Below are 25,870 nucleotides of genomic sequence, written 5' to 3' on the forward strand. Positions count from 1 at the left end.
ACAGCCTTGTCACAAACTTTTAGAGTAGGAGGCTAATATATGAAGGTAGCAGGCAAGGCACGTAGCGGCTTGCAGCGAGCCACGAAGTAGCGAGTGGGGGGGAGGTACGGGAGGGGGGTGTCCCCCGTCCCGTAGGGGGGGTTTGGGGGGCCTCCCCCTGGGAAAATTTTTTAATTTAGACCCCTAAATATGGTTTGGGGGTGTATTTTGGGTAACTTTTATTGTTATGTTTAAACTTTGAATTGACAAAAAAATCCTGAATTTCAAAAAAAAAATTGGCATAGGTTCCCCGCTATGACCCCTAACCGGGGGCCTGGCTATCAGAAAACTGCCAGAGGTTTATCAAAACAAATTGCTGGGGGGTTTTGTAACGGGCAGCACTGGACTTAAACTTTTATTTTTTTAAATTCTACCCCAAAGTAGCCGGCTGGAAAAATGTAAGTAGGCGGCTAAAATCGCCGCCTGCCGCCTTGTTTTGACAAGGCTGCATCATGTAAATTCCTCAGTGCCAACATAGTCTTTGACATTTGCAAGAAAATTTTTGTTTTTTTTGTGATCCACCCATGATATTAGTCATGAGGCATATTGCATAAAATTCTATCATAACAAATTAATTTTAAAGGAATCTTCACATGTACACGCTTCAACACATATTGCTTACCATGAAAAAAACAACAACAGACATATGACTATGAGTAAGGGAGGTTTGGCACCAAGTAGTGATGTGTGCAAGCCATGAAGATACACATACAATAAGAATGGAACATCACTGTGAAGAAGGGCAATAGCAATAAAGTACAAAGCAATTCACCAATATGTGATCCACCAAAATAAAGTTTTCTAATGGACCACAAAAAGTGGTCATATTGACCAGGTCAGGGTGGCTACTTGTACAGGTTTAACTGAGTTTGACACCACAGTTACATCCCTACCTGCAGGAGTATGTTGGCTCTCCCACTTTGAAGACCTTCCCACATAGCTGGGGAGGGTTGTTGAGGGACTGAAGCTGCTGAAACACTGCGGCTGGGTTCCCTCCACACAGGAACCACTCCAGCGGCTCAAACAGTACATCCCTGCAGGGGAGAGGGGGAATTCACTGAAGAGACTTTATGGCAAGGTGGTTAAGGTGCTTGACTTAGAATCAAAAGGATATAGGTTTGAATCCCTAGCGGGTCCCAAATGTTGTGCAGAAATACGAAAAAACCTCCTCGTAAAATAGAAGGCTCTTTCATTAACCCTGAAATGTCTGTCAGTTTTCCCACAATTTTGATAAATCACTTTTTCTGCCAACTCTGAACTCTACTTCCTATCAGTCTGGATGAGACTATTTTATACCCCATTTCATGTCACTCTGTGGTGAGATGTGCCTAGCATATTGAAATAACTGCTGAAACACAAACAGAAACACACAGTAAAAATACCTCTGTACACAATAACTCTGTAAACGGAGGTGAAAAAAGCGACTACCTTGAAAGTTTTTCCTCTGCCTGGACAGCATCAGGTGTCCTCTGTGTGCTGATGGCCACCTCTGCTGAAGTGAAGAATATTTTGGGCACCTGCTGTGCCCAGTACTGGTACAGGGCATTCTTCAGCTGCCCTCGCTCATACGCCCCCTGCAGCTGCTGCTTGGAGGAATGAAAAAGGATCATTACTTGCAGTGCAACCTTTGACAGGATGTAATTTGTTTGTTATATTTGATCAGGTGGGAGCCTCTTTCATAAAATTGATATGTACCCCTAGCTGTATTACTAAAAATCTTGAAAAGTTTGCGGTAGATTTATTTTCACCATGACGTCCCCACCACAAATCCCAACAATTGAAGGGACACAGCGAGTTTGTGTTTCCAATGCCAGTTGTACGGAATTGTTTCAACTGCAAACTTCGAACACTGCAAAAATTGCCTTTCTCCTAAATTGTGTTCCCACAAAAATAAATGAATTTACAGCAACAGTGCCAAGAGCAACCCCAAAAATCAAACCACTGAAAGTTTTTAAAGATCTACAGTAGTTCATATTTCCCTCCGTACATGTAGTTTCATAGTTCATGTTGGTCAATTCTTTACTTTTTTTGCTAGAAATTATACATCATTTATTACTAACTCTAGTCAGTATCTGTAACATAACCAGGATTTTATTTTAGTGCAATGGTAATGGCATGGTAGTGAAGCGACCAATCAGGAGGTTGGTGTGGAAGGGGGGTCTTGGCCCTTCCACGGTGAGATTTGAAAAGGCACTCTCGGTACTATCACATGTAATTTGAGGGATTTGGGGGTCAGTTTTGAGTGGCATGTCATCATTTTTCATTGTTCAGACATTGGTTAGACATCGTTCAACAAGTAAATGATAGCAAGGTACGCCAGTTAAAAATAAGCGCGGCGGTCCTCATTTTAGCATGGTGGTTACAAATCATAGACAGAGTAGTGGCCCGATACGCTAAAATGCACTAGCTAGAACTCTAATAACTCGTCTTATCATATACTAGTAGTACATGTATTGCCTAGGAGTAGCATGACCAGTTGTAGTAATGTGGTAACCAGAGCCAATTGTTTGAACAGGCCCACATTTCTTATCTATTTATATTAAACTCATCAATTATCACTTGAGGGCAAGTTGAGGCCATCAATTACGTTACAACACAATTATGTAAGATTTGATATCTGGCTGGAACTAGTGGTGTCATAACATACAAGAGCGGACAAGGATGTTATGAGCACAAACACAAAATAGATTAAAATTTTGGAATAACAAAAAAATCATTGCTACTGAAAACCCTGGAAAAAATTCACTTTCAGCAGTTTTTTACTTTAGTCAATACACTATACAGTGACATCTCCACATCTATCCATGGGACAATCCCACCCACGGAAAAAAATCGCACTAGTCCAATCAGGCCAGTACAGTAGGACATGCTCTTCAATCGTAACTTTTACTGCCATGGGCAATCAGGCCATTGGACTCATCACATATGGATACAAGTTACGTTTTGTAGAAATCTCATTGTTTTAACTGAATCCAAAACCGCTGTAAAATGATTAGAAATGTATCCAAAATAGCTTTTCAGTAATAAAAGGATGTTTACTTTTACGTTGATATTGACTTGATATTTTTTATATTTGGTGCAAAATAGGCTAAATATAACCTCGATACTGTCGAAGGCATGCTGGTGTCACTGTTGGGTCACTGTTGGGTCACTGTTGGGGCATCTTGCCACTTGCGTTATTTTCTAACTTAACAAAAAAAACCTCATGCTTGCAACCGTCACCTAGATAGGTTCGCTTGCGTCACCTCTAGGTTCCGTGGGGGTACGTCTGCATTATCAAACCCCGCAGCGACACAAGCACAGTGTGAGATACCACCTTAATACATCACAATCTCTCCTTCAAACATGTGACTACTAGTATCATCAAATTGTCTTACGATAACTGCTGTCCTATAATATCTGTGCTATGCATTTGCCATCAATACTGCAATAAAGCTCAACAAAATTAACGACAAACAAGAGCATGCTGTCTTTTCAAAGATAATGGTGAATGGACATTAATATATAAAAACATATGCAAGTGCTATTTACTATTAATAATTTGCCTTTATCATCTGGCTCTAATTAGCTTGTTCACACATCCAACTGTGCTGCGCAGGTCAAAGGTGAAGGCCCCTGTAAACTGTTTTGTCTTAACTACGCTTCATTATACATGTTGGAAATACATATGGCATTGTTTGGTTGGTTTGCATAGGGGGACTACACAGTTACTTCAAACCATAAAAAATCACCCCCATATGCTAACCTGTTCTGTCAAGTGCCATCAAACACCTTTAGAAGAAATTTTATACAACTAGTCTGCAAATAGACCCCCCTCTGAAAAGAGCCCTTGGATTGGTCCTGTAGCCTCAAAACAGCCATCTGGCAATGATTCATGTCCAGACCTACTTTATTGTCCCAGGGGCCTTCATCACTTTGACCTGCTCATGCGAGGTTGGATCCATGAACAGGCTTATCGATAGTGGGAGGAAGAGTAGTTTCCTCCTCTCTACAATCTTGTGAAACATCCCTAACTTGACCTGCCTTCTGGTATCATACATAAGGTTTTGGCAAGGAAGTTGTGGGGACATCATTTACATAAAAAACAGCATTCAATATACAAATATAAGCAAATATAAGCAACAATAACTATTGGATTTCTAATCAAATTTTGAAACAGGGCGAAATATACGGTATATTTTTAACGACGTGGTTATGCATAATAATTTGTTTACTACAACGCCATTTACTACCAAGGGCTGTTACGATTACTCACCAGACTTCGCAAACATAGTTTACATCATAGAGAAATTGAATGTGATACCAGGGCATGCAAGAATTACTATTCTATAACACAAACAACATGATATGACGTTAACGTTACGTATGTTTTTTCCTGACCAGAGTCTATGTCGCTTGAGGTATGCAATCGGGCCATTCGGCGTCGAAATTTTCACGTTTGGCCCTTTTTCGAAACATTCTAACAGTAACTTAAGAAGCGAAGCTCTTGAATTTAGTTGGATATGTCATCAAACAAGTAGATATATCCCAGACTAACCTGAACGATTATGGAAACGTTGCAACCTTCCAGATTTCCTGCGATTTTGGCCGCCATCTTGAATGGCGAACAAGGTATCCCAGCATGCAGCGCGACGTCCGTACGTCCGTTCGTAGGTCCGCGGTGACGATGCTTTTTTTTACCTTCGTCAAAAGGTTGTGTTTTAGGGTGCGAACAGTTTGTTTGTTTGCCTGTCTGTTTGTGGACAGCATAGCTTGAAAAGTTGTGAATGGATCTTTTGGTATGTTGGAAGTTTTTTTGTGTGCAAAATAAACATGACCAATATAGGCGCCTTGGTGGTTTTCCATGGTACTGCAGCAGGGATGAATGAAGAGGCATCAAGAAGGGATGCATAAATTTTCATGATTTTTGACCTGAAGGTGACTTTGATGGTAACGTTATACCAATTATGCAATTATACGTGACATGCATAACCCATGAGGGTTGAGCTAAATGACATGAATTGCATTGTCAACTTGGTTCGAGAGGAACATAAAAGATATGAATAATACAAATTATGGCATAATTTGCTTAACTAATGAGAAAATTGCTTCATGCGTAAATAATGGTAATAGCGTAACGTTATTCATACTAGTGACACATGTAGCTTTGATAAAGGCTGACATCATCAGATATTATCTTGATCTTGACAAAATTTGCATAATCAATGAAGAGATGCTTCAATCATGACCACTTGCAGCAAACGTGACTTGATGTAAATCATGCGAATAAGAGACTTGTTTGCATATCATTTGCATCTTAATGAGACAACATATTTGGTGAAGGTATGGGTCCTGGCCGAATATAGCTGTGCGTGGCGATTGGAACAATGACATAGTATTTAGAAGTTGGAAGAGATATATAAAAGTTTTCATGGCTGTTTTGAGACGATTCAAACTTTTTTTCATGTGATTCATCTGATCTTCCTCTGGATGCAACGGAAAAGAGCGGCATGCTTAGAGAACTGTAGAACAAACGACCGTGTAGCGCGCTAGTGAGAGACAGCTGTTGGTCCGGGAATAGATTTTTATGTGCTTCATATAAGGATAACCCAACACAGTTTGTCTAACAAATTGAATTCTACAAGAGGGCGAAGTTTTCATTGGCTCATCCTATTCAAGCATTAAGTTTGCATGCCGAACATTAGGTAAATGAAATACATCATAGCCTGTTCGCTTAGGCAGTAACAGTGGGTATTTCTTTAATACAGTACCCAATACCGGTACAGAAAATGATGCCGACAACATCAATGATCATATGCCGGTACTGCGTACCTGAATTCTACTTACTCTGTTTAAAAAAAAAAGAAAAAAAGATGAAAATTAAGAGACGGAAAAGCATTAAAACATTATGTAGGCGATTAAATCAGTATTTTGATTTGACCCTAGCCCGGGTTCTCTGTTGAACTGTCTTTATATTTGCGTCATCGTTGAAGACCATTATGTCAAAACTTTCAGATACAGTGCACCTAGCCCTCTGTACCGGTACCTGTACCTGATCTTGATGTTACGTTTAGATTCTAGCCGATGTACAGCGGTTGTTCCTGGTGACCACAGATGGCGCTATCCCAAGCCGTCAACAAGGGTCAGTGGCCGACAATGACTCTTGCTTGCCTCTGTCTCAGTGAATGGCAACATCACTGACCTTTTGCCATTTTTTCTCATCGGACAGCGCCAGAGAACGGGATCTGAGGCTTGCCTAAGAAATCTTCTTTTATAAACCCTGGTGTATAAACTGGTATCATATCTACTCGTTAGTTCTCTCGGTCTGAGTTATATAACACTTCATATGTCATCATGTCATGGTGGTTGTTTGGTGCTGCCACGTGACCATCGTATCAAGGTATGCAAATCAATGCAGATCAAGAGAGGTGAATCGGGCCAATCTTATGTGTAGTGTCCGGTTGCTTGTGCTACGCGGAGGAACTTGGACGCCACTGGTGACGCACACTTGCGATCCGCCGGTACTGTCGTTCGGAGGCTCTCAGTGCTCTTGATTTCTGCTTTTATCAGATTTGAATTTATTGCGGTGTGTTCAAATATGTTCTGTCAGTTCTGAGGGAGTGGACAGTCATCTTCTTCTTTCCTTCGGCAGACTAATCTTCAGTACAGTTTAGAGGCCGTCTAATGCAGTGTGGACTACCAATAGCACGTGGCTACTAGGTACGTGTATCTACTCATCAAAGTATTTACCTTGCTTGTTTTTCACAATCACGGCCATGACATTAGCAGTCAGCTACGCGGCCTCGCATGACCAGAGCATAGATGCTACAGTTGTTGAGCTATGTCCAACTTTATTTTCAAGCTTTAGTTATGGCTAAGCAAAAACCGATGTAAAACCTGAAAATATGTCTGAGAAGCGTGGGTAAAGCAAAAGGGTCGGAATACCAGCCTACTGGATATTTCAACCTGATTTTCAATGTCGCTTCAGACAAGTTGGCCAGTGACGGAGGAACTGCTTAGAAATATTTTCATATAATATAGCAACGCGACATTTATGTCAGTCTGTACATGGCCGGTAATAAGAAATATGAGACAAAAATTGAAAGTAATTCATTTGCTATACCACATGAAAAATTAAAACAGCCATGAGATTCGAGTGTTATTAGTCTTTAAGAACAAGACAAAAGCATCCCGCATATCGCGATAATGACCCAAGCTCTGAGGGAAATAACATTAGAGTGGAATAACGCCCGGAGCTCGAGCATCTGCGATCTGCTATTGTTGCTGCCGCGTGTGAAGAGTTGAAGCTGATTATGATATCATTCGGGTACTACTTCAAACAGCGGTAGTCGAAAAGCCGTAGCCTGGAGTCCTGTCTTGTTAGCTTTGGCCCGCTCCCAACAAGTGGTTGGCAGGGGAACGGACCAAAGCTAATAATACTAGACTCCAGGATAGAATAAACGCACGCGTAGCATCCGTACTGGGAGATCTGAAAAGAAATATGATTGTGAATTTTTCAACCAACTTGTTGTCGCTAAATGTGAACAGCAAAGGGATTCATTTATGCCACGTCACATGTAAATCTTTATTACCGTATGTTACAAACTTCATCATCATGAAAAATTACGTAAAGGTAGCCGAAACTGTGTTGCACATGTAATGGATGAATTTTAATCTAGAGGTATGGACCATAAACAAAACTGTCAACTGCAAGTGACATATGCATATGCGTTTAGTGACAAAACGAAGACTGTGAACTCAATCTCATTGATGCGGTAGACAATTCACTGTTAGCACCCTGTGCTTCTCTGGATAGCGCGTTGCTATGTCGTCATCGTCGCCGGTTATCATGCCGATGAAGAATAAAGGTCTCCACTTCACTTCTTTATCTTTTTATAGTCTGATAAACAGCTGCACTGACAACTGAAGTAGTGTGCAGTAACTGAGACATTCAACATGCCCTCGGTTCCGTTTGGTTAGACGGGGCCCTCAACGGTGATCGTGGAAAAATTTAAAAAAATTAACACAAATTACATTTCGCACTCAGAGATGTGCGATCAAACACCTACTGAAGTTTGTTTACATGCTTGTTTGTTTGATTTAAAAAGAATACCACTGTCTTGAATCTGCTCAACATTTCAGTCCCCGACCTCAACTATTGTCTCCTTAAATTGAATTTCAACGAAAATTATTCAACAGCCGAATTCTATCGCTTCTTTATTTCCGTCATTGCTTCTGTCTGCTATATTGAGCAGATACGTTTTACTTAAGATTGGAGTATTCAACATTCAATGCATTTCAAAGTGATCAATATTATTTAAATGGATTGATAATTAGTCTTTATTTGGTCTAGATCCGAGAAGTCACGGCAAGCAGTGCTATGGGCGATGCAATGTTCTAACCAAGGAGGTTGGACAACCTCCTTGTTCTAACTTTATTTGGTAACCCTAAACATACGAAGACACAAATATCAACAATCATTCAAAGGGGGAACAATATCTCTGCTTCCTGAAGTTGTTACGTGTTTTTGGTATGTCACGGACTAACGGTTATACAGTTACAGATGCAGAAGCAGGTATGTCACTACACGGAAGGACAATTATTCTGGCTATACTACAGATAAAGATGACTAGTTCCCTCGAAAAACGAACGACTTTAATGCTTTGATTGTGTTAAATAAATGAACGACCTCATCGCCCAGATTTTGATTACACCGATACGGTGACAGGATAGACTGAGGGAAACGATTTTATTTTGCATGTGGAATGCTACTACAGTACTGGACTGAAATGTCGGTACCGACACTCATTTACATACTGTGACATGGTGCGTATGTCGCTATTTGAAAAGTCAGGAAAATAATCATGGCTTTTTTTGTAAATCTTTCGAAAAGACAGCTTCAGATAACGATAAGGACATGTGAGTAGTTAGTCAAATGTATCGATGTTATCAACTGATTAACAGCCCCCAAAACCTCTTCAAGTTTAGCTATGATAACTTAGTCCGTACCTTACTCATTTACATAACGTTATACTCGTAGAGAGCATACCATCGCGCCGGTAACAGTGGTATGACAAGCAAGTATCAATCTTGTTGATATTTCTGCTGACAGTGTGTCAATCAAACTGGAGAATATCCCTCCCCTCAGAAGCTTCTCTTGAGGAAAATTAATTTGCTACTCGGGAATATCACCAAAAGGTAGGTCTTGACTGCCGAGCAAGGCGTTTGGCTGGAGTTTTATAGTTATACTTCGCAGTTTTGATGCCAAGCAGCTCCTAAAAGGCTAGAAATTTTTATGTTTATATTTATGCAGTCGTACTTTTTCCCATATCGACTGCTCCCTGTCGTTTGGCTGTGTCGATGTATGTACACATTCTCCCATGTCCGTCGCTCCTTGGTGGTGTAATAGATTTTGTGCCGTCTTCTTTATTTACGTTTAATTTTACTTGAAGTCAATGGTATATACATATATTCTTACACACGTGCACTTGTTGCCAGGCGGTGTGCAATGTTTATACTAAACGCTGCATGACGCGGAATATATCTGGACGTCGCCCTAATGCTGCGCTGGCCACCATCCAACGTCAGGTGCGCTGACGTACGCTTCAAAATACACCAGCTAGGCATCTGCGCGCGCACGAGCTGGTAGCAATCAACGAGCCAGGCGTAAACATGGCGTGCTCTTCGGTACGGGGCGGTAGCCATTATATATAACATAGGAATAAACCGGAGTGTTTACGTTTTTGCGGTATAGTGAGCATTTGTGGGACATTGACACAGTGACTGTGGTTTTGGTTGGTGTACGTGACTTTCGCATTTCCAAACGTTGCGTCCCCGTATCTGGTTTTCTAGGTCAGTGGGTCATGTGACACAGAACTGTCGCCGCTCAAAACGAAATGATTTGCATCGCGCGCCGTGGCTATGGCGGACAGCGAGACGTAGGGCTACAGCCACCTACCCGCGAAGGTAAGCCTTGTTCTGCGCGATCGCGCCTCCTTGTCGGTCCGTAGGCACGCCAGAACGTCTCTGTAGTCTCTCTCCTGCATGCAGGAGTTGTCATGGGGTTAATGGGGGCTGTTGAGACGAGAAGAAGCCGTACGTCCGGCTGCGTGCGTAACTAGGTCAGACTGGCAGTAGAGAGAACCGTGTATGCATAGCCCGGTATCAACAGACGGGGGTTGGGTGAACAGGCGGGGTGAGAAATATGGCGTGAAACAGCCCCTCAGCTCTCCGAGGTGAATTTTTCCTATTTCAGGTACATGTTGATCAGTTATCACGTCAGTATGTGGTGACGTTGTTGGGTGTAACGCTGCTGTATGGATCAGAAATCCTGCTGTCCAGTGCGCTGGACATACGCCTCCTCTCCGCGGCATGTCCCAGAGGGCCGAGCCCCTGACCGGACAGCCGCGGACGAGACGCGGTTTGTCCGCGTGCTGACCCCGAGACGCGCGAGTCCAGATGTAAAGAAACGACCCGGCAATGCCCGCTGGTAACCGCCATCCCATTTACCCAGCAGTACTACAACTGACGTACCGATAGTGTTTTTAAAACGACTGTATACACGTGAATCTGAACATGGTATAAACACGCTGTGTTTCTCGGCTCTCCCGTGCAGGCTAGACCGTGAGCAGACAAGCGGCGCGTCGGTCCGAGCCATGGCCACGACCGCCGAGGGATGTAGCTCCACCGGCGACTCCAAACCGTCAACGACATCCCAATCCCTCGGACCAGGCACGCCATGTTCGCCCTCCAACCTACCAGAGCAGGTGGGGCCTCTATCGGTACCTCGACCGAGCCAGTCGCAGGCGTCCCCGCCCGGGCTGGGCAGCACCATGACCAAGCGAGCGGTCCCGCCCGTCGCCCTGATCCCCTGCCAGGTGTGCGGCGATGTGTCGGTGGGCTTCCACTGCGGGGCCTGCGTCTGTGAAGCTTGCAAGGTGGGTTCCGACTTTTACTGGTGCGATATCATGGCAAAGAGTACAACAGCTGTCAATTGTTTTACTTCATTTGAATTACAGAAGACAATAGCACAGGTGTATAGGTATTCATGAGCAACACATACAGGTGTATCATATAGTATGAGCTCCAAGTTCAATGGCCTTACGTTACACAAGGTGACGACTTTATTTTGTCACTTATCGATACTTGTTTTGTATTGTGTGTGTTTACTAAAAATCATTAACAGTGTTAGATTCCTATTTACAAATTTTATGTGAATGGGGGGATGTTCATGCAAATATTCAGTAATTGCATATTTCCTGATAGGTACTTTTTGTATACCTGAACAAATCTTCATTTTGTTTTATAGTGATATGTGAAATGTGGATATTTCACAATATATTTGCAATATATTTGTTTGTGCTAAATTTAAAGATGGTTGCAGATTACATGGAAGAAATTATGAATCATTGATTTCAATGTTCAGGAATTATGTTACGCTTTGCAGAAAATGTTAATAATGTGCTGTAACTTATGTGTACAGATCACACTATACTTTAACCTATACATCTCACACTGTATAGGTTGCTAAAAGAGATGAACTTTTTTTTGCTCTATAGTTTTGACCATTGATTTACTAACAGTGCCAAGTTTTTAAAATTTTGGTGGAAAACTATGTTACTTAATTCATTTATTTAGTTTCCTTCAAAGAAAAAAAATACACAAACGCACAAGATATTTTCATTTTTCCACATTTGGGTGAACCAACTTGGATAGCGTTTTCTTGCACTCACAGCAAATACACATAGCAGTATGTAGAAGCTTTAACTAGACAGTACTTACTTTGTAAGCACAAACCTTATAATAACTTCCAAGTTGAAGAGTTTTCCCCATATTTTTATCCTCATTCAACGTTCAACATTACTGTACGCACCCTTAACTGTCATAACGAAGATTTCATAAACGATACTCTGAGTTTAAAATATCCTGGATATAGAATTGGATGCAAGTCTTTCCGTAACTGCGTTAGCTTGACCTACTACTACTATTGTGATAAACTTCTATGTCCATGGTATATGTCGAAGCCTACTGTTGGATAAAAGGCCATTTGTAACCAAGGAGGTTTCCTTGTTGTAACTATGTATGATTCCCTGTTTACAAAGCAACAAATACTAGTTCAAAGCATGCCCTCCTTAGCATATCTCACAATGCTACCTGCTGTGTATTTTTATGACCAACATGTATTGTTACTTAAGAACACCAAGATTGAAAAAAATCTTTTATACTATAGCTGGCTCATAATTCATGATATCGCACATAGTTTTCCATTGCATATGATTGTTTGTTACAATTTGTATCTAAGTTTACAGATGACACACTGAGTGTGTGAGAACTTGATAGTGATTGTCGATAATGTCTGCTTCTATTGATGCCAAAAGTTAGTGTTTATATCAATTGAAAAGGAAACGCTTTTCTACGAGTAGTTAACTTGTGATGACTGTTCAGTTACACCATGAAGAGGTTTCTATCTACATGTAACGTTACCTCTGAGGATTCCATTATAATAGATATAATGTTATCTCCCTTCAGTTGTTGATCTACATTGTACACTGTAGCTATATAGAAGTTTCCTCTTCTTTTATCCTAGCCATTGGGAAAGTCATGAGGAGAGTCCTAAGAAAGTCTGTCAAGTAGCTTACAAAAAGCTTACTTTGGATGGCTGCCCCATATCAGTGCAAAAGCTACTTGTCATTTAATGCAACATATAAATGTATCTTCTGGGAATAGGAATTTACCCACTATTTTTACTCATGTTATTTTTCAAGAAAGAATATACTGTGCCTGGGCATGATAAAGTAATTCATGACAAACTCCCATTTTTGATTTTGATGTATACTGTTTTTGTGTGCTCTGAGTTATCAAGTAACTGTTGGTTACATCTTAAATTTGATACTATCATCGGAATCATTTTAGAAATGCCTTCTTCACAATTGATTATCTGAGTTGTACTTCTGGTCTATAGGTCTTCTGGAACTAGTTCTAGTAAGTTAAACCCTCATGCTATAGATCGCTTCATCTCAGTCATCTCTGTTATGGAACTCTTCAGAAGAGACATCACTGTAGAGAGATGTTTCATTCGATTTTACAGACTCAAATGTTTGGCAGCCAATACAAAGCTGAAAAGATAAAACAAAAACAGACGTAGAACTGCATTTAAATCTCATATACAACTTACAAGAAATCATATCGTCTCCACTGCTATACTGAATAGATCTAGGTAAACCAGTGCACAGTTACTGCATGGAGGCAGTCTACTCTCCAATGCACCCAAGCTGCCCTTTCTTTACATATTTACACAAATGGACTTTGGAATATTCCACATTGAAAGCTAATTTAGAAACTTAGTTACACTCGTGACTGACAGTATGGGGTGACTTTCTCACTCACTGTAACTTCTTAGTATTTTGTTATAGGAAATTAAACCAGACATGATCATGATCTTACCACTCCCTAGTTACTACAAAGATATTGAATTTCAAAGATGTTATTTGGAAAGAAAAGTTTCTGTTTTATCTTTTCTTATCACGTGCAGAAAGAAAGAAAGCACTATGGAACAATGTTTTTGCATTGTGAGGTCTGTGTGTTTTCTGGCTCTGGGCTGTCTCCAGGATCTGTCCCTCTGTCTTGGGATGAAAAATTAATTCTTAAAATTTCAACCCCATCCATCGAAAAAAATCTGAATTTCATGACATCTAATTGATGAAAGTGTATTTTTGTAAGCTTGAAATGACAGGTTTATCGGCGAAAATTAAAAACACGGGCTACCAAACAATGAGTGGAACGGAAAAGAATTTAAGCAGAAGATAGCCCTGCATTTTGTGCAAAAAGTGGCCGTTAAACCCAATGAGTTGTTGTTAAACACTGAACACCTGAAACACCTGAAGCTCTAAAGCTGTGTCTATCACCTGTATCTAATCTTCGGGATGAAGAGGTAAAAGAGTGGAAGATCAGGTATTAGGAATTGTTCAGCTAGACTGGTAGCCATTAAAATTGCTTGTGATTTGTATACTGCCAGAAATGTATACTACTCTTCTACAATCCCAAACAGAAGAGATAAAAATGTGTCAAAAAGCCCACTATGTTGGAACAACTGTTGCTTTGAACATATCGGACAGAAAGTGGGTTATGGTATTTCTTTTATGGAGTGACAGAAAAAACACATATCTGTCTGAATGATGCAAAAAGGCACTGTAAGATTGAAGTTTTAGCTATCTGATTTGACACCAAACAACACCAAAGTCATTTGTTTGTCACAATTGTATTTGCTTCTTTCTTCTCCTGTTGACCATCAGGCACTTCTCTAGGTATCCCAGCCAAAAGATGTATGGCTAACAAAAAAAATGAAAGGCTGACATGTCTTGTGATCATGTTAAGTTAAAGGAGAAAATGTCTTTATACTTCAAACATTAATGTAGCAAGTCCTAAATGAGTTGCACATTGACTGTCTCAATATGAACATGAAGAAAAGAATTGGCATTTCCAGCACTTTGTGACCAAGAGGAGATATAAAACCATTGCAGGTGTAGTATGTTTCTTCTGCTCACATTGACAGCCTGTCAGTTTTTAGATAAGCAGGAAACATTGTAAACTTGTCCTGCATGCACTGATCATTTCTGAAAGGTAAGAACTCAGAGAAGGACATGTCTGTTGGTGAAAAGGAGTCTGTGGTTCAACTATCGCACTCTACACCTCTTTGTTTCTATAACTTATATATGACTGTCATTAGTGTAAGAAACGTTGAACAGTGCCAGCAGCAGGGCTCTCTGCACCTTTAATTTTGGGGAAAGACAGCGTGACAGCTAAAAAGGTCCAGAGGGATGGATCCTGGAGACACCCCTGATCAGAAGTCAAGCCCTCATGCTCTCAACTGTATGAGGCTGTATATAAGTATGACCCAAGCATGGCGTCCTTCCACTACGAAGTTATAATCAATCAATCTTGTATGTTTTGATGTTCTGCTGATGCTACATTGTAGTATAAGCCCTCCCATTGAAATGGCAAAGGATGTACGGATACGGCAAAGGATAACGGGTGACACTGCAGGAGATGGAAAATATCTGAGTGTGTATGGTATGCATTTCATTGAGAGGGATGTTTTTCAAGAAAGTAGGGTACTGGTATTTAACCCGCAGGTCACACTGTATTTCCACATATCTGGTAGTTAGAAAATTCACTGTACTGGCATGAGATGTGACCTGGGGGCCAGACACGTTTCCATCCTCTGCAGCAAAAGTAGGACACGATGTCAGGTATGTCTGCCGCCATGTTGTGTGGGGCGGCCATGTTTCTTTTGTCACAAACGTCAGGATTGCTTGGAAACACGAAGGATTAAAAAAAGGAGTATAGATAGACCAACTTCAAGATATATATGTAGAAACTTTGTACCAGACACACACACCTAGGGTTTGTGAAACTATTAAGACTCTCAGTAATTGTAAAAACTTGCACTGCAACTTAGAGCTATAGCCATATTTCCACCTTACTGGGCAAGTATTAAAGTCTAAGTACTAGTAGTAGTAACCATCTCAACGTGAAAAGGTGGCATGCTAGGTTAGAATTTGCCGATGTACCAACTCTCTGGCTCACTACTTAATTAGAAACTACTGAATTTCACATAGGGAAAACATAATGATTGTTTTTCGATAATACATTCATTTGTATAGATACCAATCAAGTTGAAATGGGAGTTGACCTGTATGAGCAAACTATAGAAATCCAACATAAACCAGTTATGATTTTCTCTGTTTGGTAATGGGGAGAATAGGAAAGTCTTGTATAGAATTTCAAAGGCTTGACTACACAGTTGTCACTGTAGGAGGGATATCTCCTGTCCTCCTATCATTCTCTATTCACTAATCTTACTGCCTGTTTGCAGTACAACAGGTTCGAAAATTTCTTTAAACATAAACACATGGTTTCTTGGTCATACTGCACCACTGCACGGAAACTCGGCGCTCAGTACCAATAGCCCGGAGCAATCAAAATACAGATCCAAACTGAATAAGGGTCACAGCACCATGTTCAAGTCATACCCTGCCAAAAGAAAGTTATACCTATTGTGCTTTCAGACTTCAGGAAACTACATTTGATGGAAGTCCTCATGGTCTGACTGGACCAGGGAAGCCCCCAAAACTACTTGTATCAAGCCAAGTCACAATATTGATACGTATTATACAGGCTAAGACTACAACGTCTAACAACCCTATTTATCAGACATTGCTCTATGCGGAGTGTCTAGATCTGTGTTAGAAAAGTAGGAAAGTCTTTCAATGGATTGTGATGTCACAAAGAAATACCGACTACTGTCTACCTGAAGCCTATATGAACAGGTTTGGTGCAGCAGTTTTTAAACCAGTTTATGGACATGAGATGCATAAAAAGTGTAACAAATTTTCAAGAACAGCTGTCTTTCCATTTCTTTTTCACTCAAACCTTCAGTCCAAGTAACCATAGCTTTGCTTATTTCCCAACTTAAAAGGCTTTTGTTTTGTCAGAAAAGGGAAGACTTTCAAGTCGTTTGCAAGATCAAAGTAGGAGTGAATCAAATCAAAAGAATAGTCTAATAGTAATCAAAAGGCGGTACATCTAAGTACTGTCTCACATCAGGTTGCGAGTTTGCCAGAATGAAATATTGAGAATACCTGTTTGGAAGAATGAAATGTTTAAATTGCCTGTTGACTAAATTAGTAAATGGAAAAGCAATTTTACAGCTCTTCCATTTTCTGTTACAATCAAAACTCGGCCGTGAAATGTTTTGTTTAAAAAAAAAAGGCCTGTGAAGTTTATAAATATATTTCTCAGCAAAATTAACAATGAATCAGAAAGTCAGTCCAAGAACACATATTTATGAGAAAGATGGGTAGCAAGTGTTGTAGCCAAATTGTGTTACAGTTGGGAACACACAGTATCAAGTTCAGGACAAAGCAACAAAGTGTTAGAGATGGATAGAAGAGCCATGTGTGGCTTGCAATTCATACAACAATGTGTTCTTCCTTGCGATGAAACTTGAGTCTACCTGTTTTTCATGGAGGATTTGTGATTGCCCAGCCAAAACTACAGACACGGTTAAGTATTTGTCAGACAATTTTTATTTACCAATGTTTATCATGTTTTTTTTAAGGTGTTATGTATTTTCTGTCTACTGAATCATCTTTATTCAGTTGGTGGCCAGGAAAATGTAGCTTATTCTTTTCCATCAACATGGATTCAAAGTTGCTTGTGCGTTGTGGGAAATGTCGGAGATAGTCACCACTTGGAAATGTTATTTGATATCAAATACAAACAACTTTTTTAAACACTAGGCTTCAACCAATCTGTCTTTAGGTAGCTGTTTGTATTAAGTTATAGTCAACAATTCTTTTTGCTGGTCTGACAGGTGCAGTGCAGAAATATACTGAAAAATGCCTTTTAGTCAAGTTTGCTTTGATGTGATTTTGCAGTAAGGAGAAAATGGAGTGTTGCGGGTGGTAAAGTTCGCAATAGCGCTATAGTCAACGTATCATACAGTAATGGAAACACTAGTGGTTTTATCTTCAAGGTGTTGGGGTCACAGTGAAACATTTAGACATGAAATCACCGCAAAAACTTTGAAGTATTAGAGTACTTGGTTGCTTCCCTGGTTGCTTCTTCCCAGTGTCCAGTTTTCGAGGGCTAGACAAGTGTCAGCATGTTGGTAACTCTGGTGGTGAAGCAGACATCACACATTCCACCAACAGATAGCACATCTAGGTCAGGAATGATGGATAGCTTCAAGCTTGATACAAACATTCTCCTTCAACTGTTCCTACCTAATATGAACTTTCACAATCATGTACAGTTGTTAATGCTTCACTGTGCACAAAATTGATGTGCCTTTATGAAAATGTGTGGAGTGAAACATCATTTTTGAGAACAGTTTGGCTGGTATTTTCTTGCAGTCACCATGTTGGATTCAATTGACCACGACTCTTCTAGAGACCAAATAGCTATCTTGACATTTTTGTGCTTTATGTCATGAAAAATGAGCAGGTATGAATTCTGCATGTGGAATTGTGGATAGTCCAGCACAACACTGTGGTCTTTTGCTTATGTTATCAATAAAATAACTGCCATATCAAATTGATATGATTGACCTGCATTTTTTATGCTATGTGCACACCAGACAGACAAATGGCAGACAGATATGAATTCATAATCATATAGCAAACACAGGCTGTCATGCAAATGTATTGGTTTCACTTGAAATTTTTCACTTAAGAAGAATGGGTAATCCATTGTTGTTATTTTTTAAAGAATATACAGTTTACTTCAGAAACTGTAGCCATCATTTAGCTCTTGTTATAGTATAACATAACACTTTTTGATGATGCAGAAAATGTAATCTTTCTTGATTTTGCTTGGTTAATATATTCAAAAGAAAGATGACCTACTTCACTATCATGTGGATATGACTGCCAGATTAACAAGATTACATTAAGCATTTTTATTCCTTCATGAGAAGTAAAATGTTCAATGTAGTATACTTGCTGTGAACATGTGCTGTACACTTAGTAAAGCTCAATTGCCATCAGTGGAGAAAAGATTTTATTTTAGTTCTGATTCAAATGTCTGTGTGTTGGTCTGCTATTTGTCTGACAAAAAGCAGGAATATGTGACTGTGTGCGAGAATATGATTGATAATCTTTCTTTCAGGCTGCACATTTCTGAGCATGAAACTATCATTAATTTTTGTCATGAACTTCATGCAGCAATCCATATACCTTTTGCTCAGGTGCTTACCAGACTGAGTGTAATTTCTTTTGTGGAACACAATGTATATGTGGACAAGTGTGCCTTATCAAACCATTAGGAGCACAGAAACAATTGATGCACAGAAACATCAAATAAAATAGAATGTCAGCAAAACCTAATTGCAAACCTAGAGTTACTGCCTATCTCTTGAGCTTGAATTTGCAATTCTTTTAGCTAACTTCAATACAACAAAGATAGTACTAATACAACAAAGGCTTTACACTTCAGTGTCAAGAACCTGCTTTATGATAAGTGTATAATAGTACTGTTATGTGCTATTACATGGTCTTACATGATTATATAGGTGTACTTTATGTCAAGAATTAGGTGCACTACTCTAATTTTGTTTGCACCATAGTGCATGCATGTCTGCACCCAGTATTTCAAGTATGTCAACTGAAGTTGTGGTAGCTGAAAGTGAACTGCACAAGCTTTAGGCAACTGTGTTACTTCTCTTATAATCACTTAGCAAGAGCGCATTGGTGGAAAGAACTATGGTAACAAGATAATGACCATTTAGCTGGTGTTAATTCATTAGAAGACTGTCGTAACATCATGGGGAGAAAATAACAAGCGCACTTGACTTACTGCTGTGTTCAATGTCATACCATACAAAAATGGAGCGAGCTCTTCAGCAAATGGTGTTCAAACTTGCAGATAGCTGTATTGGGGGTAGATTCTTAATACGGGAGATGCACTGTCTAGACCATTCTGCTTTTTTCTAATAGTAAGTGTGGCAATGCAATTAACCAATGGGAAGTTATGTTGGGTTTTGTGCATGAGGCAGACTGTTTCCTCACTATCTTTGATAGAATAGGAGAATTAAGACTACTGATAAAATTACAGTCTGTTTTATTTTATGTGTGTACTTTGATAAGTCAATAGATTAAAGGAGGGGTTCTAGAAAGGAGGTTAATGATTGATATGTAAAGAAAAGGAAACCATATTTTTGCCACAATTTTTAGTAGCCTCATAACTACATGTGCTTGATGACTACCTGATAAGCTTGACTGCATATGTCCTGTTGGTGAACTGAGCTATGTTTCTTGTAATGCAATATCCACAGTCCAAAACAAAGGCAGTGTCATGCCTATTTATCACCCTTTCAGTTCAAGGCCACGTTAGGATATCTGCGGTCAGAGGGAAAAATAGTGACTCGCCTTCCCAGAAACCATAGGAGTACAAAGAAACCGCCCTGCCAAAAACCACTTCCTGTTTTCGTAGCAATGCGCGTGTGTGTAGAATAATTTAGAAGTCCAAATCGTCCAGATCATCTTCAGTATACATTGAACTATCTTGTGTAGAAGTGAATGTTGCTAATGGCTTCGTGACGGTGAGAGAAAGAGGATGTCTTTTTGATGGAGTTAGGGAGCTCTGACTGATTACAGTGGCAGTATGCCAGCGATGCTCTTGAATTCGGGCGTGACCTTGGAGGCATAGCGACATTGGAGGGCACTGCATCATGCCTCAGTGAAGTACAGTCAGACAGCACAAGAAACCTGCCTGTAGACGGAACTGTTAAAAATCACCAATATGCCTAGCAGTTCAAGTCATAACGACAATGGTTTAAGTTAAATTTAATGCATCTGATGTATTATTTGCAGCCAGTAGGTACCCAATTTTTTATAGTAATGATATTTTTTTATGTGCTTGATGCACCTCCTTGAACACGGGACCCCCATTTTACCTCCCTTCCGAAAGATGAATTCATGAATAGGCATTGTACATGAATGTGAGCAAGAAGATGTGAAAACTGCACTCACCACACTCTGCCTGGCTGGAAAAAGTCTTTTCAACAAACATACAGTTACTTTTTTACTTTAAGATAAGATAAAAGTAGAAAAAAACACAATTAAGATGTAAACGCAGTGTTAAAACATACATTTGATTGTAGCCGTGTTTTATTGTCTAACACATGCAAAGGAGTCAGTTGTTATTAGATCAGACTGTCTCCAGCTTTTTGTTGCTTTTGAAACATATAAAGATATGTTTTCATCAGTTTCATGTCATGAAGTTCAGATTTTTTAGACATTTGTCTGTCCTAACAAGCAAATTTGTGGAGACAGTTCTGGCCCCGGTACAATACATCTCATGTTACGAGGATGGCTCCTTAAATTTCCGTGTTAATTTAAACAGAAACACCTAATGACCAAATGACTAGACACTTCATCATGGTACCTTAATTTTTGCATTGCCTGACAAAAACTAGGACAAATGTTGCCATTAGGGTTTGTATGTTGTTGATAAAAATCACTTGCCATGATGATGGGCAGATATGAAGATCATTTGTCATCATTTGCCCAAATCTTTTCCCACTGTAAGTGACAAAAAAGGGTAAAATGTTTCCATGTAAATTATTGGAAATGGAGAATTTTCCCAGGTATATTATATGAATGATACAGTCAGTCCATTTGTTGTTGGTATCAATAGAAAATATGCAAGCATAACAACAGTGCCCTGAGGGAAAGAGGTGCAAACAAAATGCAATACCTGTTGTATGACGTCTGGTACAAGCTGCTTTTAACCCTCAGGGCGTGCGCCTGTTACTTGAAAGACTACAATATAGTCTGGAACGTACAGATATGATTAACTCAACAAAGATGTATGAAAACGTTAACATACTATTGCAGGTTCATTGTAGTTGTACAAGTCAGACTGGGTTACAAGTCAAAGCACTGCGATTTAATCAAGTCTCTAAGGTCTTAGCATCTCAGTTTTACGATCAGTTTCACCATTTTCCTAATTACCCTCCATGTCAAGCAGACTACTGTACAAGCATAGTAGCACAGTCCATAGAAGTAGTTTGTGGACGGACTCCAGAAAATACCAGCTGTAATTGGCTACATTATAGTTATAGGTACAACAGTACTCTGATGTGTAACTCACTTTGTCTTAAAAATGTATACTAGTAGTATGGCTGCTAGATGCAGTAAGACTACAGATCAGCTTGGTCCCACTTTACACCTGCAGTAAAGCATTGGTACAAATGATGTTGGTGGCAATATTGCTGGCGACAGTAATTTTTGTGTGTGTAAAAGGGAAAAGGTTGTACAAATGCTTTTTTCTGCAAATCATCCTGGTTCCGCCTTTGCAAGCCTGGTCGTGTGAGCCCTCAGTGGGTAGCCTACGATACTCCCTGAAAATATATTATGGCCACAGTTGCATGCCTCAGAGTCAGACCCCCCAAAATATTGAAACACTGAGGGAGGGACATATTCTTACATGATTATCACACAACAGCATATTGTTGTCAGCCTTACTTTTACCTGAAAGGAAGTAGCCTGGATACCAGACCCCAGCCAGATGTAAAAAATATCTATCCCCACACCATAGATATTTTTGAGATCAGGCTGGGGTCTGGTACCCAGGCTGGAAAGGAAGATGCAAGTACATTGTAGTAGTATTTGTGAGGTGGGGCAAGTAACCCCATTGCTACCTTGTTGAAATCCCTGTATGTTCATAACATTAAGTGTTGCAGATAAGACTTGATAAACAGCCTCATAAAGATAATGGGCAACAGGGTTGAGCCTTGTAGTACATGGGGATTATATTATGGTTGTGCAGTCTTGCTATTATCATATTGTCTTGTTTTCATGTCATGATATATTGTTTGCCCTATAGCTCATCTGCGACATGTACATGTATGCAGTGCATGTTTGATATTGGAGATTATGCTTAAGCGATTCCAGCGTATGCATGTTGCATCAAGTTGTTTGGGAAACTGGGTACTCTGTGAGTCTATAGAGTCAAAGTCTGTCTTAAGGTTTTTTGCGTCACGTATAGTGAATATAGGGAGTTCTACACTACAAATAACGAATATCAACATCACAGTGGATCAATTTCCTGTTTTCGGGATTTCTCAAACAGAAACTAGTTCCTTATCTGCGTATTGTATCAAAGCACTAAGGCAGGTGCAAGTCCATCAATAACCGTCAGAGCTGCAGGGGAGGCTGTACTTTCATCCCTATAGAAACCTGTGAAAGAAAGCTGCCATGTGTGGCCGACTCCCAGGTGCACATCTGTGCAGGTCTGAAGGTGAGGGTCAGTAGGTGAAGCACAGGCTCCAGCAGTGCCAGACCTCTAGTGCAAGGTCCTATCCTTACCATGACCTCTCTATAGAAACTCAGCCTGTTGAATAGAGGGTCCGGGCTGCCCAATTTAGGTCCGGAGCACTTGTAGTTGGCATGTGTGTGATGCGTCCTGAATAGGCGCTGGCCTATTCTACAGGTAATGATGCAGGGTTGTTTTGTGTGGCCTAGAAACAGACAGCTGGTGGGGCAGTCTGCAGGATAAAATATGTACTGACCTCACAACCCCTCACAGCAGCGTGAACCCTCTGAGTAGCCTCTTCTTCTTGACATTCAGAGGAAGGTCTGGTTATATACCAGATTATCACAGCCTCACCACATCCTGGCCATACTTTGAATGTGGATTCGAAAAGGCTTGGTGCGTTAACCTAGCACCACAACTGTTTTATTGTACATAGAAAAAGCGTTTCAAAGAAAATATGCTGGAATTCTCTCTACGTACATAGTACTCTTCTTATCTTAATGAAAAGCCCATTCCAGAGAAAAAGAACGTAGAGGACCATCACACCAATCAAGTCTATAGGCTTTATAGCTGTAGTTCCCAATAGGAGTCTCATTTACTGGTCCTTGTGTCCTAGTTCTGTAGGGTGGAGGGCATTAGTCAGTCTGTGAAGTGATTTATCTCATTGTCAGTACTTGGTTAGGCCTGTCCTCTTCCATCATCCTTTGTTCTGCAGCTGCTTATGAAAATGATTTGAAACCTTCTTCCTGAAACCAAGTAAAAAAATTGGGGTCAAAAATCATCCCATGTTGTTACTGCAGTCATAGATGGGGGACATTGTTACTTGTACATCTTCGTCATGCAATTTCAACATATAAGTACTTGTTAGCAGGGCCAAATAATATATTTTATTCAGGTGCATTTTACTCAGCACCCAGTCACATTCTTCACCTGATCGTTGTACATTTGCAAACTCAGGAAAATCTAGGGATTTTGGGTGCTGTTGATTTGTTCTCGCACAGCACACTTCAAAATACTATTACCAGAATGTCAAAATTGCATGACAAACTACACAAAATTAAGGTTTATTTTCCAAAGTATATAAGTATACAAATGTACAAGACTTGGTATATTTCTACAGACAATGTATTATTTTGTATTGTACTGATTGCAAATTGATTATCAATGAGATTTTTTAACTAAAACTTTGCCAGAAGATAATATTGTGCTGAATGCAGAAAGACGAAGTTTCCATTTTGTCTGCTTGTATTTTGTACATTTAGAATGCTCATACACATATATTTCATCTCTGCCAAATGGTTCAAGGTATAAGTAGCACTGTCCCCCACTATTTTAATAAGCTACATGTATGTAGCGTTCAATGAATAATGTAACATGTACATTGTGTACATGTTTAATCTTCTATCAACAAATTTATTTTTCATCGAAACTTAAATTGGGTAAGTCCACTTATAACGTTAGATTTTAAAAAGAAGTCACTTGAAATTTTTCATATTTATGTGCTGTAAGATGGATTGAACCCAAATTTGTACATAAGTCGATAGCTTACTACTGTAATACTAGATATCATCTGTATTGTAAATAAGGCTTAAAGTACCAACCAAAAAACATAATAGATTTAAAAAACTCAGTGTTGACCAATGACAGAAAGTTTATGAGACTGTGACAAGGTTGTTCGTCGGTTACTTATGTGTAAAGGAATGCTACATCTACTTCAACCCTTTTATTAGAGGCCTATGGTGCAGCTTAAACACTATACAACTACTCTTTACTATTTATACTGGGTTTTTTTACAGGTCCTACATGTAGTCTTTTAGACTATCTGTCAGAAACTGTTCCAAGGATTTTTGCACTTCAGGCCAATTAGTATGATTGCTCTTATGCATGGTCATTTTAGAGTTTGGGGGTTTCATCTCTGATACAGTCAAATCTCTACAACTAGTACAAGTGACCACCTCTGCATAAGGACCACCTGGCCAATGTGACCACTTGTTGGTTGTCCCCTAGATAAGTTTTCCCACAGACACAAGCAATAATCCTGTTTATAGTAACCACCTGTCCACATAAACCAGATTGTATTGGTCTTGAGTGGTCCTCTTGGACAGTTTCGACAGTGAAAATAGCAAGAATTATAAAAATTATGCAAACTGGTTCGTAGTCTAGTCTGTAATTCTGCAGAAGGAAATAGTAGTCTCAAATAACACTTAGAGAAAAGTCACTACCAGTATTTTAGTTTTGGTATGATTTAACTTGAGTGGTCCTATTCCCGACCTATGGTCTACTCGAACGTACAGTTGTTTTGTAAAGGTGCACTTGACACTAAGCCCTTGTGAGCTGAGCTTCACTCATGTACTATACATATAAACAAGATTGATTTAAAGCTTTACAGACACGAACATGAACATTTCAGTTTTCGGCAGGCCCAATGACATAATCTCTGCAAGCTCTTCTAGAAACAGCATTGCGCGTGTAGTTCGCGAAACCCATGGCCAGTTATTAGGGGCACCAGCCTTCTTAGAAGGTGTCAGGTCGTAGGTCAGCGGTCACACTCTGGCACTGAGAGAATTTTATTGGGCTGAGAGTCTGTCAACTTAGATGTTTTAATATATTGTCATTAGTTACTTCCAAGTTTTTGCAACATAAAAATGCCACTGGACTGATACAGATTATTTGATATGAGTAACAAATATCAAGGGAGGAAAAGTCATGTCATGTGACCTATTTCCTTGCTTACCAGTCAGAACTCATTAACCTAGATTACAATTGACATTAACCAAGCTTTCCTTCTTCTTCTTCTATACCTGCAGAAATTCTTCATCAGAAGTACCAAGGATGGCGGGGATCGAACCAAATTCAAGTGTAGCAAACAGCAGAAATGTGACATCACCAAGCAGACGCGGTCCCAGTGCCAGTATTGTCGCCTCCAAAAATGCCTGGCAGTGGGCATGGCTAGAAAAGGTAAGACTTAAGAAAATTTTCCACTAGACTGAGTTACTGTAAATCTTGAAACTTTCCCAGTGGTTCTATTTTCTGT

General features: G+C 39.8%; 2 protein-coding genes across 6 annotated transcripts in view; one reads left to right on the plus strand and one right to left on the minus strand.

Moving 5' to 3' along the window:
* LOC118415974 (E3 ubiquitin-protein ligase UBR2-like) overlaps positions 1 to 4,725 on the minus strand; it is a gene marked incomplete in the record, with an annotated part of 48,364 nt that extends 43,639 nt beyond the window's left edge. Inside the window, 3 exon segments of the mRNA XM_035821004.1 lie at positions 933 to 1,073; positions 1,468 to 1,622; positions 4,577 to 4,725. Coding sequence (XP_035676897.1) covers positions 933 to 1,073; positions 1,468 to 1,622; positions 4,577 to 4,633 — 353 coding nt within the window.
* Positions 4,726 to 6,590: 1,865 nt separating this feature from the next.
* The window catches only part of LOC118414352 (nuclear receptor subfamily 1 group D member 1-like), a 40,571-nt gene continuing 21,291 nt past the window's right edge, over positions 6,591 to 25,870 (plus strand). For 2 of the 5 annotated variants that reach the window (XM_035818361.1, XM_035818370.1), the window contains exons 1-3: positions 10,284 to 10,507; positions 10,634 to 10,955; positions 25,644 to 25,794. In XM_035818361.1, the coding sequence (XP_035674254.1) occupies positions 10,335 to 10,507; positions 10,634 to 10,955; positions 25,644 to 25,794 (646 nt within the window). In that variant the 5' untranslated portion in view covers positions 10,284 to 10,334. The other 3 variants (XM_035818392.1, XM_035818387.1, XM_035818380.1) reach the window with 3 other exon arrangements.

This window comes from Branchiostoma floridae, chromosome 1 (assembly GCF_000003815.2).
Source record: "Branchiostoma floridae strain S238N-H82 chromosome 1, Bfl_VNyyK, whole genome shotgun sequence".
NCBI lineage: Eukaryota > Metazoa > Chordata > Leptocardii > Amphioxiformes > Branchiostomatidae > Branchiostoma > Branchiostoma floridae.